The sequence below is a fragment of the Corythoichthys intestinalis genome, chromosome 11 (genome assembly GCF_030265065.1).
Source record: "Corythoichthys intestinalis isolate RoL2023-P3 chromosome 11, ASM3026506v1, whole genome shotgun sequence".
Taxonomy (NCBI): Eukaryota; Metazoa; Chordata; class Actinopteri; order Syngnathiformes; family Syngnathidae; genus Corythoichthys; species Corythoichthys intestinalis.
The window spans coordinates 31277479-31294397 of NC_080405.1; the positions used below are offsets into that span (position 1 = coordinate 31277479).

The 16919-nt window shown below is 40.2% G+C and overlaps 2 protein-coding genes across 2 annotated transcripts in view; one reads left to right on the top strand and one right to left on the bottom strand.

Moving 5' to 3' along the window:
• Window positions 1-2175: 2175 nt before the first annotated feature.
• Window positions 2176-16918, bottom strand: mospd1 (motile sperm domain containing 1). The gene is made up of 6 exons (XM_057850225.1): window positions 16463-16918; window positions 13977-14241; window positions 9189-9264; window positions 3038-3270; window positions 2784-2945; window positions 2176-2705 (listed from the first exon to the last, which is right to left on the bottom strand). Exons 2-6 carry the CDS (start codon window positions 14128-14130, stop codon window positions 2674-2676), a joined length of 657 nt encoding a protein of 218 aa, XP_057706208.1. The 5' UTR covers window positions 14131-14241; window positions 16463-16918; the 3' UTR covers window positions 2176-2673.
• ints6l (integrator complex subunit 6 like) overlaps window positions 16059-16919 on the top strand; it is a 44586-nt gene continuing 43725 nt past the window's right edge. The window contains exon 1 of the mRNA XM_057850223.1: window positions 16059-16076. The gene's annotated coding sequence lies outside the window, so the exon portion shown is untranslated. The remainder of the gene's footprint in view (window positions 16077-16919) is intronic.

Here is a 16919-nt window from a genome sequence, read left to right on the forward strand (position 1 = left end):
TCTTTCATCCGACCCCAGACATGCTCAATGATGTTCATGTCTGGTGACTGGGCTGGCCAGTCCTGTAGGTTCTTGATCTCCTTTGCCTTGAGGAACTTTGCGGTAGAGATTGAAGTATGCGATGGGGTACCATCGCGCTGCAGAATTTGTCCCTTTTTATGATTAGGAATGTAAGCGGCAGCTAAGATTTGTTGGTATTTCAGAGTATTTATGTTGCCTTCCACCTGCAGATCTCTCTCACACCCCCATACTGGATGTAACTCCAGACCATGATTTTGCCACCACCAAACTTCACTGTTTTCAGAGTGAAAACACCTCGAGCACCTTTGGGATGTAGTGGAACAGTGTAGTCACATCATGGATGTCCAGCGACAAATCTGCAGCAATTGCATGATGGACCAAAGTCTCTGAGGAATGTTTCCAGTACCTTTTTGAAGCTATGCCAACAAAGGATTAAGGAAGTTCTGAAGGCTTGCTCATATCATATCGAACACCCACTGCATTTAACATAAATGGCAGCTGCTGACTTTAATTTATTCATATAAATTATATATATAAATATAATAATAATATATTATTATAAATATATATTATAAATATTATATATATAATATATATAATATAAAATATATTAATTTATTCATATAAATTATATATATAAATATAATAATAATATATTATTATAAATATATATTATAAATATTATATATATAATATATATAATATAAAATATAATAATAATATAAATAAAATATACATATATTATCGTTTATTTAATCACGTAAGCTTAAATCCATCTCATGCCCAATATACTGTATAGGACGCACCTGACTATAAGTCGCCACCCCCCAAATTTGACATGAAAACTGCATCTGTTCATAGATAAGCCACACTGGACTATAAACTGAAGCTGTCCTCACTGAATTATGGGATATTTACACCAAAAGTTATTAACTGGTAACACCATATTTGACCGCGGCATCATAAGATCAAATGAACTGCCATTCTTTGCTTCAAGAAGCTTCATTTGGCCATCACTGCTCCCTTGCGTGAGCTCTGCTGCCACCTGCTGTCAACACTGTTGTTGTCCAACATGCTTCCTAGCATGCATTGCAGCGTTACAGATGTAAATGACAAAATTCATGTTCTGTACTCATTATTTCTTCAGTTACTCTTCCAAGTATTTCATTAATTGCTAGTTATCGTATTTGGTAACACTTTGACAGTGTCGCCGTAAGACTCGTAAGACCATCATAATTAAGACACTGGCATTGACACTGAGCATTAATGAATGCTTATGACAGATGTAATCTTGTGTCATCTGGCAAAATATCTCATTTTTCAATTAATGTAAAGATCCAAGCTGGACATAGAGTTAATAAATGCCAATGATAGTGTCATGTCATAATTATGACAAGTCTTATTACACCGCTGTCAAAGAAAGTGTTACCTTTCATCCCAAATAAATCAACAAATAAGCCGCACGGGACTATAAACTGAAGTTGTCCTCACTGAATTATGGGATATTTACACCAAAAGATATTAACCGGTAACACCATATTTGACCGCAGCATCATAAGATCAAATGAACCGCCATTCTTTGCTTCAAGAAGCTTCATTTGGCCATCACTGTTCCCTTGCGTGAGACGGTCAGCCTCTGCTGCCACCTGCTGTCAACACTGTTGTTGTCCAACATGCCTCCTAACATGCATTGCAGCGTTACAGATGTAAATGACAAAATTCATGTTCTGCACTAATTATTTCTTCAGTTACTGTTCCAGGTATTTCATTAATTGCTAGTTATCGTATTGGGTAACACTTTGACAGTGGCGCTATAAGACTGTCGTAAGACCATCATAATTATGACACTGCCATGAGCATTAATGAATGCTTATGACAGATGATCTTGCGTCATCTAGCAAAATCTCTCATTTTTGAATTAATGTAAGATCCAAGATGGATATAAATGGAGTTAATTAATGCCAATGATAGTGTCATGTCATAATTATGGCAGTCTTATGACACCGCCGTCAAAGAAAGTGTTACCTATCAACCCAAATAAATCAACAAATAAGCCGCACTGGACGATAAACCGCAGGATTCAAAACTGGGGGGGAAAAGTAGAGGCATATAGTCAGAACATTACGGTAATTTAATGAGGCTCTCACCAAAATAAAAGCAATGATATCAGGCTGATGTACTGACACTTTATTAAATGTTTTGGAACATTTTTATAGTACAAGTATTCTGCGCAAAAGGCCTTTTGTCATGACTGCTGGAAAAACAAAATTAGATCGGTACATGCAGATAACTGCCATTCTGTCTTCCATTACACTCGCATGACTCAACAATATTTTGGTTACAATTAAATACAATACGAAAACTGGTATGGCTTTATGTACACATAAGATGCATATTCTTTAATGCTGCTGCTCACTTCAGTTTCATAGCAACAGACGGGAAGCATGGGGCATTCACGCTTCTTCACAGGTCCCGATTGGGGAAGGAACTCCCCGGAGGGTGCCACAGGTCTGTTTACATCAATGTGCATTTGAAAAATAAAACACTCAAATGTTTCAGGAGTGAAGACGCACCAGGTAGAAAAACTCCCCGCGTCAACTAATGAAACAGTGGTGCTGTGTCTGAATTTTCCAGAAGCCCACTCCCTCTGCTTCATGTGCGTAGGATGACCATTGTGAGAAGTCCTGAAATTAAATTTCAAAAGATACCTTAGCTTTGCAAAATTGCAACTCGTGAGCATAAAAAGGTTGTATTCTGCTCACCGAGAACGTAAGCGGCTACGAGTTTTTTGTTAACACTTAAGTGGAGGTAGACAGGCACAGTGGATTCTTGCTCCCCCGAGGTTGGGAGCATGAGGGCGGCCACGCACACCAGGCCCAGTAGCACCGTCAACAGACTGGGGCCTCCAGCGACAGGACGGCTCTCTAAAAGACACGACAGTAGCGCTTTTTACCTCGGACCCATTTCCTAATATGATCAACTGGCTACATCTAGTGCTCTCCTCTTCCATCCTTACCTGTTTGAAACACAGTCTGTTCAAAAAACTCGCTGTCCGCCAGCTGTTCTTTTGCCCTGCGCTCATCATCTTGCGATCGGAGTCCGCCGGACTCTTGCGCGGCCGACGGACGGAGCGTGGCAGTCACCTCTTTGCGACCCAGAGCTTTGCGTTGACTTTGCTCCGACACCTGCAGGCGGAACTTGTCGTATACCCCGTAGTGGCATGGTCGCACGTCTCTGAGTCGAATTACGCTGAAACATTACAAAAGTTGGGTTAAACGACATCTGCTCAATGAAATTGAACCTAACTTTGTCTATAGAGTGATCTAGTGCTGCAACGATTAATCGATTAACTCGAGTATTCGATTAGAAAAAAAGATTCAAATTCAATTTTGCTGCTTCGAGTATTTGTTGAATTTAAGTGGCGTTGTAATGGTTTATTTTGAAAGTGTTTTCATCTAGTTTTATTGATTTGGGTGGATACTCTGCCTTCTATTCTGCCTCGTTTCACATGGCTGAATCCAGGTGCTCTGTTATGACCAACATAAGCTACAATTTTGTATGAGCTAATGTTTTTGTTTTTTTTAATGCATTTGTTATTTAGTTTAAAGTGGGGTTGTTCCGATCATGTTTTTTTTGCGCCCGATCCGATCCCGATCGTTTTAGTTTGAGTATCTGCCGATCCCGATATTTCCCGATCCGATTGCTTTTTTCTGCTCCCGATTCAATTCCAATCATTCCCGATAATTTTTCCCGATCATATACATTTTGGCAATGCATTAAGAAAAAAATGAATAAAACTCGGACGAATATATACATTCAAAATACAGTACATATGTACTGTATTTGTTTATTATGACGATAAATCCTCAAGATGGCATTTACTGTACATTATTAACATTCTTTCTGTGAGAGGGATCCACGGATAGAAAGACTTGTAATTCTTAAAGGATAAATGTGACTTTGTATATTGTGACTAAATATTGCCATCTAGTGTATTTGTTGAGCTTTCAGTAAATGATACTGTAAGCATGCCCAAATGCATGATGGGAAGTGCAACCATGACTGTGCGTAGTGCTACCAATTGATATACCTTCTCTGCGTTGGGAAATAACATAGGGTGTTAAGAAAAAGATCAATTACTACCTTGCTTCCCCACATTGCTTCCCACGATATATCCAATTGTAGGGAGAGGGATTGTAAGGATTTAGCCAATTAAAAAAAAGCTCCAAAGGCTGCCAAAATTCACTCTACTCATTTTACGCTGCCTTTTAGCTCTCTATATAAGTAAAACGGCGCCATTACAGATTATGCACGACAATGCGTGAGTGGGTCGTGCAGCGCATGCATTAATTGCATTAAATATTTTAACGTGATACATTTTTTAAAAAATTAATTACCGCTGTTATCGGGATAAATTTGATAACCCTACCTTAAGCCTAAACAAAAGACTTTGGATGAGTGTAACATATTATGTCTGAAACGTTAAATACAATTAGAAAACGATTTAATTAAAAAAAATATATATTAAAAAAAGGCATGTCCGATATTTTTTTACAGATTCCGATACTTTGAAAACGACGTGATCGGACCCGATCATCTCTAGTTTAAAGGTATTTTTAGCCTATTTTTGTGGAAACATGTGTCTGAACCATTTGTTAAAAGCATTGTTAAAAACTTTATAGCATTTAAACTAGCGGACCTTTGCTATGGAAGTTACCCAATTGTTCTTTTGTTGTACACAGATCCTAATAGTAATGTCATTTTTCATGTTCCTTATCCGATTACTCGATTATTCGAACCAATGGTTCTAGCTGCAGCCCTAGAGTGATCCCTCGTTTTTTACGGTTAATGGGGACCAGAACCCGCCACGATACGTGAAAAACCGCAAAGTAGCGCACCCCGACCCCCAATTTTTTTGTGTGCGAGTGCTCAATGGGTTTATTCAGATTTAGCATTGGAAATAGATACATATAAGCCGCAAATACAAATAACACCGCTACATAACGGCATTATTTTTTTAGTAACGGGGTAATCTAACTATTTTTTTCCCGCCGTTACCGTTACTGACTGTCAAAAGCGGTGCGTTACTTACTCTGAATAAATTGAAGAAACTACCAGCCGTAGCGAGTCTACTCTGCTCTGTTTATTTGTCATCCAAGACTTGGGGTGCGTTCAGGTTCGACAATAGCGGATGTACAGTGGGGAGAACAAGTATTTGATACACTGCCAATTTTGCTGTTTTTCCCACTTGCAAACCATGTAGAGGTCTGTAATTTGTATCATAAGTTCTCTTCAACTGTGAGGGATGGAATCTAATACAAAAAAAAAAAAACAGAAAATCACGGTGTATGATTTTTAAATAATAAATTTGCATTTAATTGCATGAAATAAGTATTTGATACATCACAAAAATCGAACGTAATATTTGGTAGAGAAACCTTTGTTTGCTATTACAGATACCAAACGTTTCCTGTAGTCCTTGACAAGGTTTGCACACACTGCAGCAGGGATTTTGGCCCACTCCTCCATGCAGATCTTCTCCAGAGCCTTCAGGTTTCGGAGCTGCTGCCGGGCAACACGGACTTTCAGCTCCCTCCATACATTTTCTATCGGGTTCAGATCTGGTGACTGGCTAGGCAACTCCAGGACCTTAAGATGCTTCTTACGGAGCCACTCTTTAGTTGCCTTGGCTGTGTGCTTTGGGTCCTTGTCATGCTGGAAGACCCAGCCACGACCCATCTTCAGGGCTCTCACTGAAGGAAGGAGGTTGTCAGCCAAGATCTGGCGATACATAGCCCCATCCATCCTCCTCTCAATACGGTGCAGTCGTCCTGTACCCTTGGCAGAGCAGCAGCCCCAAAAAAGAATGTTTCCTCTTCCATGTTTCACGGTTGGGATGGTGTTCTTGGGGTTGTACTCATCTTTCTTTTTCCTCCAAACACGACGAGCCGAGTTTAGACCAAAAAGTTCAATTTTGGTCTCATCCGACCACATGACCTTCTCCCATTGCTCCTCTGGATCATCCAGATGGTCAGTGGCAAACTTCAGACGTGTCTGGACATGCACTGGCTTCAGCAGCGGGGCCTTGCCTGCGAGGTGGGATTTTAATCCATGAGGGCGTAATGTGTTTCCGATGGTTTTCTTCGAGACTGTGGTTCCAGCTCTCTTCAGGTCATTGACCAGGTCCTGCCGTGTAGTTCTGGGCTGATCCCTCACCTTCCTCATGATCAGTGATGCCCCACGAGGTGAGATCTTGCATGGAGCCCCAGAACGAGGCAGATTGACCGTCAACTTGAACTTCTTCCATTTTCTAATAATCGCTCCAACAGTTGTTACCTTCTCACCAAGCTGCTTGCTCATTTTCCTGTAGCCCATCCCAGCCTTGTGCAGGTCTATTATTTGATCCCTGATGTCCTTAGACAGCTCTTTGGTCTTGGCCATTGTGGAGAGGTTGGAGTTTGTTTGTTTGAGCATGTGAACAGGTGTCTTTTATACAGGTAACAAGTTCAAACAGGTGCAGTTACTCCCGGTAATGAGTGGAGACTAAGAGCCGAAATATTTACTAGTTGGTAATGTATCAAATACTTATTTCATGCAGTTAAATACAAATTTATTATTTAAAAATTATACAATGTGATTTTCTGGACTTTTGTATTAGATTCCGTCCCTCACAGTTGAAGATAAACTTATGATACAAATTACAGACCTCTACATGGCTTGCAAGTGGGAAAACCAGCAAAATTGGCAGTGTATCAAATACTTGTTCTCCCCACTGTACTTCTTATGACTGCAGGCTGTTTGTCCCTGCTCATTCAATTAGACAATGCTTTGCAAAGCTTGCTAACGTTTCTGTGTTTGCTACACCCGAATGCTAGCCTCGTTCCCATCCCTCACTGTCAGCCAGCAAGAATGCTGCTTCCATCTTGAGGACGGCAGATGCTTTGAAGGTGATAGGAGGAGTTGGGGGACGAGGCTACCTGAATGCACCCCCTGGATAGATGTGAAGGAAGTGATTGTGATTGGCTAAGGGTTAGAGTCATATGTCATGGTAAGCTAATCAGAGCCGGTGTTTTCACACACAGACCGGAACAGCGCGTGCGGCAAACACACACACGCAAAACAGATGCAGAGGGATATGATGGCAGAGCATTCAGAGGAAAATTTGTCCTTTATGAGGTGGAGATATAAACACTATTTCAAGCTGGTCGAAATTAAAGGAAAGAACGTGCATGTAAAGTGTAATTTATATCCCGTGGCAAAGCTTTTGTCGACATCTGTGGTAAGCAATTCAAATCTGCTGAAGCACCGAACAAGTACACACGCTACCACAAAGCTAGTGGCGCAAAATCTTACTGTTTAGTTTTGTTGCACTTCAAGTTTAGGATTAATCTGTTGCTGGTGAGTGCAATAAATATTACAAGGTTCTATAACACAACTACCTGTCTGTTCTTCTCTATTCAACTGTCTTGAATACTGCTCAGAAAATTCTTTGACATACAACAACTTCTTTTTAAAGCAACGGCAATAGTTACTTCCCCTGGTAACTAGTTACTTTTACTATAGAGTAATTCAGTTACTAACTCAGTTAAGTTTTGGAAGAAGTAGTGAGTAACTATAACTGGAGATGTTCCGATCGATCGGGTCCGATCACGTCATTTTCAAAGTATCGGAATAGGCAAAAAAATATCGGCCATGCCTTGTTTTGATATATATATATATATATTCATTAAATCGTTTTCTAATTGTATTTAACGTTACAGACATAATATGTTACACTCATCCAGAGTCTTTAGTTTAGGCTTAAGGTAGAGTTATCAAATTTGTCCCGATAACTTAAGGTAGAGTTATCAAATTTATCCCGATAACGGCGGTAATTAATTATTTTAAAGTGTATCACGTCAAAATATTTAACACAATTATTGCATGCGTTGCGTAACCCACTCACGCATTGTCGCGCTCAATTTGTAATGGCGCCGTTTTATCTATATAGAGAGATAAAAAGCAGCGTAAAATGAGTAGAGTGAATTTTGGCAGCCTTTGGAGCCTTTTATTAAATGGCTAAAGCCTTACAATACCTTTCCTGACGATTAGAAACATCATGGGAAGCAATGTGGGGCAGCAAGGTAGCAATTGATCCTTTTCTTAACACCTTACGTTATTTCCCAACGCAGAGAAGATATATCAATTGGTAGCACAGTCATGGTTCCACTTCCCATCATGCATTAGGGCATGGCTGCAGTATCATTTACTGAAAGCTCAACAAATACACTAGATGGCAATATATAGTCACAATACACAAAGTCACAAGTCTTTCTATCTGTGGATCCCTCTCATAGAAAGAATGTTAATAATGTAAATGCCATCTTGAGGATTTATTGTCATAATAAACACATACAGTACTTATGTGCTGTATGTTGAATGTATATATTTGTCCGAGTTTTATTCATTTTTTTCTTAATGCATTGCCAAAATGTATATGATCGGGAAAAATTATCGGGAATGATTGGAATTGAATCGGGAGCAAAAAAAGTAGTCAGATCGGGAAATATCGGGATCGGCAGATACTCAAACTAAAACGATCGGGAGCAAAAAAACATGATCGGAACAACCCTAACTATAACTAATTACTTTTTTTAAAGTAACGTGCCCAACACTGCATATAAGACATGTCCCCCCCCCAAACAAAAAAATAAATAAATAAGTTTTTTTTAAATAAATGGTTTTTAAGCACTTCAAATGTAATAATGGTAAGTTTTAAACATGTTACTGTCCCACCGAATTATTTTTAAACAAGAACGTAGAAAAATGTTTCTCTTGATTAAATGCTTCATTGAGAGTCCACTCAAATTCTCTCGCGCAACTCACAATAAGTTGCCACAGCAAGTGTTTAACAAGCTAAACGATGATTGAAACATGCGGCGCCTTGAATTTTCTCTAACAAGATCAAACTTTAACGCCTGTTAATCATCGTTAACTTTAACAAGCAACTCCAGTGCACTGCCTGACCAAGAAAAGCAGCAGGAGGGAGAGTGAGACTACATGATCAGATTGGGACAGCTCTATAAAATACTATATTTTTAATCGAAAAAAAAAGTCTGCAATGGACTGAGGGCGCAAAGTAGCAAGGGATCACTGAACTGCATATTCAACAAACATAAGCAACTCACATGTCAACACAGCACTGTGGCTTGACTGCTCCGGTGGCATCCACAACAGTGTACTTGTTGGGCGCTGTACACAGCACTGCCAGGAGGGGGAGGAAAAATAGAAGCACAACATACAATGTTAAATTGTTATTGGAAATGTTGGCTCAATCATGTCCAGTCCTTGAGAGCCGCTTTCCAGGTCTCCCTCCTTTAACACACCTGAATCAAATAAACAGGATCGTTATCAGGCTCCTGCAGCGCATGCTGATGAGCCGTTCATTTGATTCAGGTGTGTTAAAGGAGGGAGACATGGAAAACGAGCTGGGTAGCGGCTCTCGAGGACCGGACTTGCAGACCCCTGGTTTATTGACTAGAGGTGGGAACGTCCCAATATGATACCATTTGCAATACAAGACTCACAATAATCTCACAATTAGGGGTGTGACAAAATATCGAAATGATGATATATCGTGATACTTTGTATCCCAAAAGGTTATCGATATGGTGCTGTCAAGAATCGAGATATCGTTTTAAAAAGCTGTCGATGCCTAAAAAGAAAAAAAAAAAAAGGAACCATCAAGTTGCTCCTAAAATCTTCCACCATAATAGTGTCTGAGTTAACTCTAAGGCTGCCATTGATAAATCCATTTAGACTGGGAACATTCGTTCATTCAAAACCAGAATATTCACAGTCATTCGGTCTGATTTTCAGGGCACTTACAGGTCACTTGCTGTTCAGTTTAGGGCATTTACAGGTCATTTCCCGTTGAATTTGAGTCACTGCCTAATCATTTAGGTGATTCCCAGGTCATTTCCTGTTCTGTAACGCAAAATAAACAGGAAGTGACCGATAAAATACCCCAAAATCAACAGGTAAATGACCTTAAATCAGACATGTCCAAAGTCCGGCCCGGGGGCCAAATGCGGCCCGTAGTCAAATTTCATCCGGCCCCCAGCCTCTGTCATAAAATCAATAACGTCTGGCCCGCACACAAACTTAAAGGGGAACTGAAGAGCTTTTCAGATTTCGCTCTTAAGTGTTTTACTCAGTTGAATTGTATTAAATGCGTCATTCGCTCTCTCAAAAAGCCACATAAAAAAAAAAAAAAAAAAAAAAAATTGACCGCGTAGTTTTTGAGTTATGGCCATGGCAACACCATAGCAACGAGGGACGCGCCGTCCTGCCGACCCCTACCTCGTGACGTAACTTCCAGGAAGCCTCGCCATCACTCTGAACACGGAAATATAGCACCACGCTATCCTCGCCATATATTGCTAACATTTTCTGGGTTTTACTCGCGGGATTCGTCATGCCATCTCGATGTGTAGCGATATGAATTACTCACAGGGAGACTCGAGACTCTAGGAGTGGTCCAAAACACTTCTGCAAAGGTTTGGACCGTTTTTGTCAGCATCATCAGTACTGCTACCAGCATATGAAGTAGTTTACACACTAAATGCTGCTCCTCATTTTCCCACTAAAAGGCAGCAGCACTCTAAGCAACATCAACATACCCTGTGTGACCCTACCCTCCCAATTTTCTAAAATGGCGACAATCAACAAAACAATAAAGTTGACTGCGATGGCCGACGCTTCAAGGATAGGTGGAAATTGGACTATTTCTTCACTAAAATACGCAACAACTGTGCCTCATTTGCAAAGAGACCGTCGCTGTTTTTAGAGTTCAATTTGAGGCGACATTACCAAACAAGACACGCTGACATGTACGACAAGATTACAGGGAAGATACGTAGTGACAAATTGAAGCAACTTGAAGGTAGTTTAATTTTACAGCAGCAGTATTTCACAAGAGCCCGAGAGTCGAAGGAAAACGCCACAAAGGCTAATTGCGAGATTGTTGAAATTATGAATTTTAAAAAATAATTAAGCGAATGTGGCACACAGAGTGGCTTGCTAAAATTTGCTTAAATATATTGTTCTACGTAAAGGAAGTCAGCCAAGGTCGCCCCCCCCATTTTTACCACACCAAATCTGGCCCCCTTTGCAAAAAGTTTTGACACCCCTGCCTTAAATGGTCCAAAATTACCTCATTGCCTGGCATTGGCTGCCACTGATGGCCATAGACGTTCAATCCGTTTGAACTGGGAGGGATGGCAGCGAATGAACGAATGTTCATTCGCTGCCACCCTCCCAGTTCAAATGGATTGGACGTCTACTAGTGATAAACTCATTCCAATTCACAGTAGAGGCTTGTTTTTCTGTTTATTAGTTGTTTGTAGAATATCCTAGAATGATTTCCTGATCACATATTTTTGCACCCGAGTCACCTGATTTTGAGAATCAGATACCGAGTACCGATCGCATACCGAAAAAAGAAATTGTTCACAAAAAAAAAAAAAAAAAGTTTTAAACACGTTACTGTCCCACCATGCCGCTTTCATAATGTGAATTATTTTTAAAGAAGAATGCGAGAAAATGCTTCATTGAGTGAGTCCACCCAAATCCGCTCACACTGCTCACTTAAACACAATGAGTTTCCCACACTACCGCTAGTGTTTAACTCATTAACTCCCAGCCATTTTCACCGGAGCAACCCCCTTCGCTCCCGGCCGTTTTACTGGATTTTGACTGATTTTGCAAGGCCCACATAAAATTCTGTTCTATTGCTATATAAACATGGAACCCACCAAAACAAAGATTAGACTCTCCTCTTTCAGCAGGAAAAAAAGTAAGTTCATACCTTTTTCCATTCTTTAGATATCAGCTTTATAGCTTAGTTCGAGCAATTTTCCAATTTCTGATGAAAAAACAGAAATTGAGCTTTTTGTAAAAGCATACATTTCAAACGTAACTTTGACTTTAACACAGCTATTTATTGCTTTTGTGACATCCCAAACATCTGAATAATGTTTTCGACAAAATAACATAAACAACAAGACAAATAGAGCTTTTGATAGCAAAGTAACCATTTATTTACATATAACTAAACTATTGAACTGAGAGATGACGCTGTTGTGGCCGCAGCTGTATCTGCAGACGTGGTAAAATTTTCCCTCATCTTCGCTTGTCTGTCGCATCAAGATATATATTTTTTTAATCTTTATTTTGTAGTGACCACTCCATCATAACAGAATTAACCTAGGGAACTTGTGTGGAGCATGTGCCTTGTGTTTTATATCGTTCTCCACATTTTTTTCACGCTGTTTTCCGAAATTTCCAGGTTCGCGGTGAATCAGTAACAGGCACACTTTTGCTCAATAGACGATGTTTATTGATTAGAAAATGCAGAATAAATGAGATTTATTGATTACAATCCCACAAAAGCAAGCAAACAGATATCAAAAACAAGCAAACAAATGGTAACGTGATGCTAGATTTGAGTTTGTCAATCTCAGAATCCCCGCGTTACGTCACAGCACAACTAGTTGTCCCTTAGAAATGAAAATCGCTTACCGTGACAAACGAGCGCGAAGCCAACAACACTCCAGTAAAGCGTCAAAAGGACAAAAGCTAGCGATCCGTACTTAATCCACCAGCGGACTTCACTGGTCGCCCGGAAATGTTCAGTTTTTGTAGGGACGCGCCCCCTGGAGGCGGAGAGGCCAACTTCCGCCCCCGAGCGGCGCGGCCCCGTCCAATCGCAAACATTTAAGCTACTTTTGGTTCAGCCCCCTCGAAAAAGGGCTTTTCACATGGGACAAATGAGCTGTGGTGCAACAGATGCAACAAATGGTAAATATTATGGGTGCAAAACAAGTTATCTCTATGGGACCCAGGTGTGTAACTATGGGACCCAGGCATGTAGTAAAACAATACTATGGTGCAAAACAAGTTATCTCGTGAGATTCTCAAGTGCATCTCCTAACTATGGGAACAAGGTGAAAAACAATAGAAGTTGTTACAATCTATGTCACAGAAGCAATCATACATCACAAAAGCATAATGTAATATTTTCCCCCATCACACGCGTCTTACTTTTTCCAATTTCCATTTCCTGACTATTTCTCTTCATTCATTTCCTTTCATGGTCTGATACGAGTTCTTACCAAATGCGCTACTGCCCTCCAGTGGCCAGTTTTATTTCTTTAAAATGGATTTTGAGCATTGTGCTTTGAGTGAAGTTGCATCAGAACCTAGAGATGTCTCTCGTGGAAAAAAAAAACGTAAAACGTATAAATACGTTTTTGAGACACTGAAAAAATTAAAAATAGAACGTATTAATACGTTTTTGGGAGCAAACGAGTTAACAAGCTAAACGATGATTGACACACGCAGCGCCTTGAAGGTAGCGCTCCCAAGCTTCTCTGGCAAGCTCAAAGCTTCAACACCTGTCAATCACTGTTTAACTTAACAAGCAAACTCCAGCTACCTGCTGACCAAGAAAAGCAGCAGGAGGAAGAGAGGCTGTACATGAAGCATGAAGCAGAAAAACAAATATATTTTTTAAATTAAAACCCCCAATCCTTTTCCGATCAGATCGGATAAGGACATCCCTAAACAAGACTTTTACAACTTAAAAGTTACTAAAAAATGTCCTAAAATCAAAAGGAAGTGACCTGTAAGTACCCCAAACAAGCGACTCAAAAGGAACTCATTGCTCCCCATTGACAGCGCTAGACATCTAATTGTTTTTTAGACTTGAAGGGGCGAATGAATGAACAAATGTTTAAAGGCAGCCAATGAGTTCGCAAACACTACTCTAGTGGAAACCTTTAGTAGCAAACTATTGGTTAGTGACATCATTTTAAAACGATAAATGGATTACAGGCAGGAACATATCAATAAATTATCGCAATATAGCACCGTATCGATGCATTGTCACCCCCCCCCCCCCCCCAAGTACTGACCTTTGAACTTGAGAGCAAACTCATAGGGGTTGTATAGGGTGAGCACTTGCTTGTGAGATGTCTGCTCATCAGCGTAGAAGACTAGCTCAGTGGGGAACACGAACACGGGAAGGTTTCCTTCCACCAGCTCAGGCTGTCGATGCTGCTGCTGCATTGGCCCCCACTGAGCTCTTTTCCGTCCCCCGTCCACAGTCTCCCCCCTCTTCCCGCACTCCGGAAACTCGGTCAAGCTGTGTGCTAGACTCTAGAATTCTATGGCATGGCACTGTGAGGGGAGAGCAGCAGACCACAATAAGGTTTGGAATCGTGGTAGTGAATTCAATTCCATTCTTAGTTATTTCAGTGAATGTCCTATGGAGAAGTGTCAGAGTTGGCAACCTCTGCTGTGGAGAAATGAATCCCAGTTTTAAAACACTGTAGTAGCATAGTTTGCCACTAGAGGCTAGCTTCAAAACAGTCACTTACATTAAAGGCAATGTAAAAAACAACCAAAATAAACCTGTTTACTCCAAACTTTGAATTTGGTTTATATGGTGAAGACCTGCTTTATGACAATTGCATGGGGTGGGAGGGGTGGGGGGCTTGCCATAAAAGTCATTATCTCTATAAAAATATTTCACAATGGGGCCTGGTTATGGTTGGTTGAGTGCCTATTCAGGCTTTTCATGGCGCCGGCTGTCTTGTTTCCAGTGTATTCTGATGTGATGCTCATTTCTAATTAGATGGGGCTTTGCCTAAAATTCACTTTTTGAATGGCGTTTCTTCAGCACGCCGCACAGCCCAAACCGTTTGACCGACCGTCACCGTTCAAATATCAAAGTGCCTAGATTTTTCGCGTGACGCAGGGAATTTGTCGAAGACACCCCCCCAGAATTTTCCGTCAGCCCGTAAACGTTTTTTTTTTTTTTTTTTTAAAAACAAAAAAAAATTCAAAATGCTACTTGTCCTACAATTTTTGACCAAATCACAACACTTGCACATAAAAAAATCCAGGACGGTAATGGGGCATAAAAGTTGCATACAGAATTTGGCATAAATGTAAGGTTCCCCAAAAATTCACCAAAAATTGTCCCATTCACTTCAACGGGATGCCATTGACAGCCATGTATGTCCTAATTTCCCATTCATTTTCAATGGCAGGAAAACTTAAGTCATTGTGTTTTTGAGCATTTGCCATTACAGCCCATTGACATTTTGTGACCTGATCTCAACAGGACGTGTCCACGAAATGTACCCAAATCAACAGGAAGTGACCTCATATCAACAGGACGTGTCCCCCAAAAGGATATCAACAGGACATGTCCCTAAATTAACAGAAAGTGACCTGATATCAACGGTACATGTCCCCGAAATTACCCAAAATTAACAGGAAGTGACCTGATATCAACAGGAAGTCTCCCAAAACTGTCCCCAAATCAACAGGAAGTGGCCTGATAGATCTGTATCTACCACAACAGAGCTCCATCGTAATTTCTCCAGAAATTTCGGTTTCTAGTCTTGAATTGTGTTATAAACTTTAGTCTATGCAAATACTGCTTGCTGTTCAGATGACTGAATGAACAGATCTACAAAGGGTTCCTGATTTTTTTTTATTCTGGTAGGCTAACGTTATTTTGGGTCATTTTTGTTTCTGGAAATGCCATAAAAGCTGTATAAGCGAATGCTTGTACACGCAAGTTATTGGTGTTATCTTAGATTGCGAAACATTACAATTTGTAGCTTTTCGCATGTAAAATGCATGATAATTTTTGGGGGGGGGGAAATTAATACGCTTTACATGTAGGTGGTACTGCATTGATTTCGGCCACTCTGCTTTTATTTATTTAAAAAAAATTTTTATTTCATTTTGACATCCTAAACTGAATTTTGAGTACATTCAAAATCAAATTGAGTACATTAACTCACTGGCTGCCATTGATGGTGATAAGACTCCAATCCATTTGAACTGGGAAAGCCTGCCAACCCAGTTCAAATGGATTGGACGTCCATCACAGTCAATGAGAGTACTCATTTGTCAATTAGGCAAGTGTTGAATCTGTAATAGGCGTCACGTGTCTGGCAATATCCTGTTTACATCTGCAATGTGACCACGAAGACGAGGTGAGGTGTCGCAACGCCACGAAAACACACATATATTTTCTTCTTCATAGTCACGAAAACCTCACAAATCTAACGCTGTATGTGTCATGCATTAATTATTAAATTGTGCTTCTTCGTAAAGAATGCTTCAAATCTAAACTGCAAAGTAAGCTTTCAAAGCTCACGTTAATTGCTTTTAGTTTCAAATGATCCCAGTGTTTATCATCTCTAATCAACACGAAGTGTTTTAAATTGGATGACATATCACTGGAATAGTTATAGTCATATTTTAAGCTAAGGCGCTAGCTTGCTACGACAACCCAAATGCTAATAGTCTGTAAAATGCCATACTTGATCAATCAAACGCTGGATTTTCACATCAACCATAAGTCAAAGCAAATGATTACCTTAATTTGAATGTTAATGTCACCACCGATGGGTTGTCTCGCTGAAGCCACACTGCTGTTGTTCCTTTCTAGCCTTTTTTTTCTTTGTCAATAATAGCTGCAGCGTTCGCGGTGCATGATGGGAAAGCTCCCGAGAACGTGCTAAGACGTCAACAAGACGATTTGAGATAAACAAGGGATGTGCGAGCCCCTGCATAACATGAAATGGAAATCTTCTGCATTAAATATACAATATGTCATGTTTAATGAAGATTGTTGACGCCATGATGGATTGCTATTTTGCTACTTGTCAGGGGCCAAACGATTTTAAAATACACAGATTATGTTGAGGAATACATAAGCACATATTGAAAACGTAATTCATACCATAACAGCAACGAAGCTACGCATTTACGACAAAGAAATGAAACAGTGGTTTGCGTGTAGTACAGAGGTACACGGTCCTCGCACGTTGAAA

Excerpts from the sequence above, each read along its gene's own strand:
- mospd1 (XM_057850225.1), bottom strand. The coding sequence starts at position 14,130 with ATGCAGCAGCAGCATCGACAGCCTGAGCTGGTGGAAGGAAACCTTCCC. Across the intron at positions 9,265-13,976 it reads GTTTGCTCTCAAGTTCAAAG|TGCTGTGTACAGCGCCCAAC; the intron begins GTCAGTACTTGG and ends CCCTCCTGGCAG. Across the intron at positions 2,706-2,783 it reads CGTAGCCGCTTACGTTCTCG|GACTTCTCACAATGGTCATC; the intron begins GTGAGCAGAATA and ends ATTTAATTTCAG.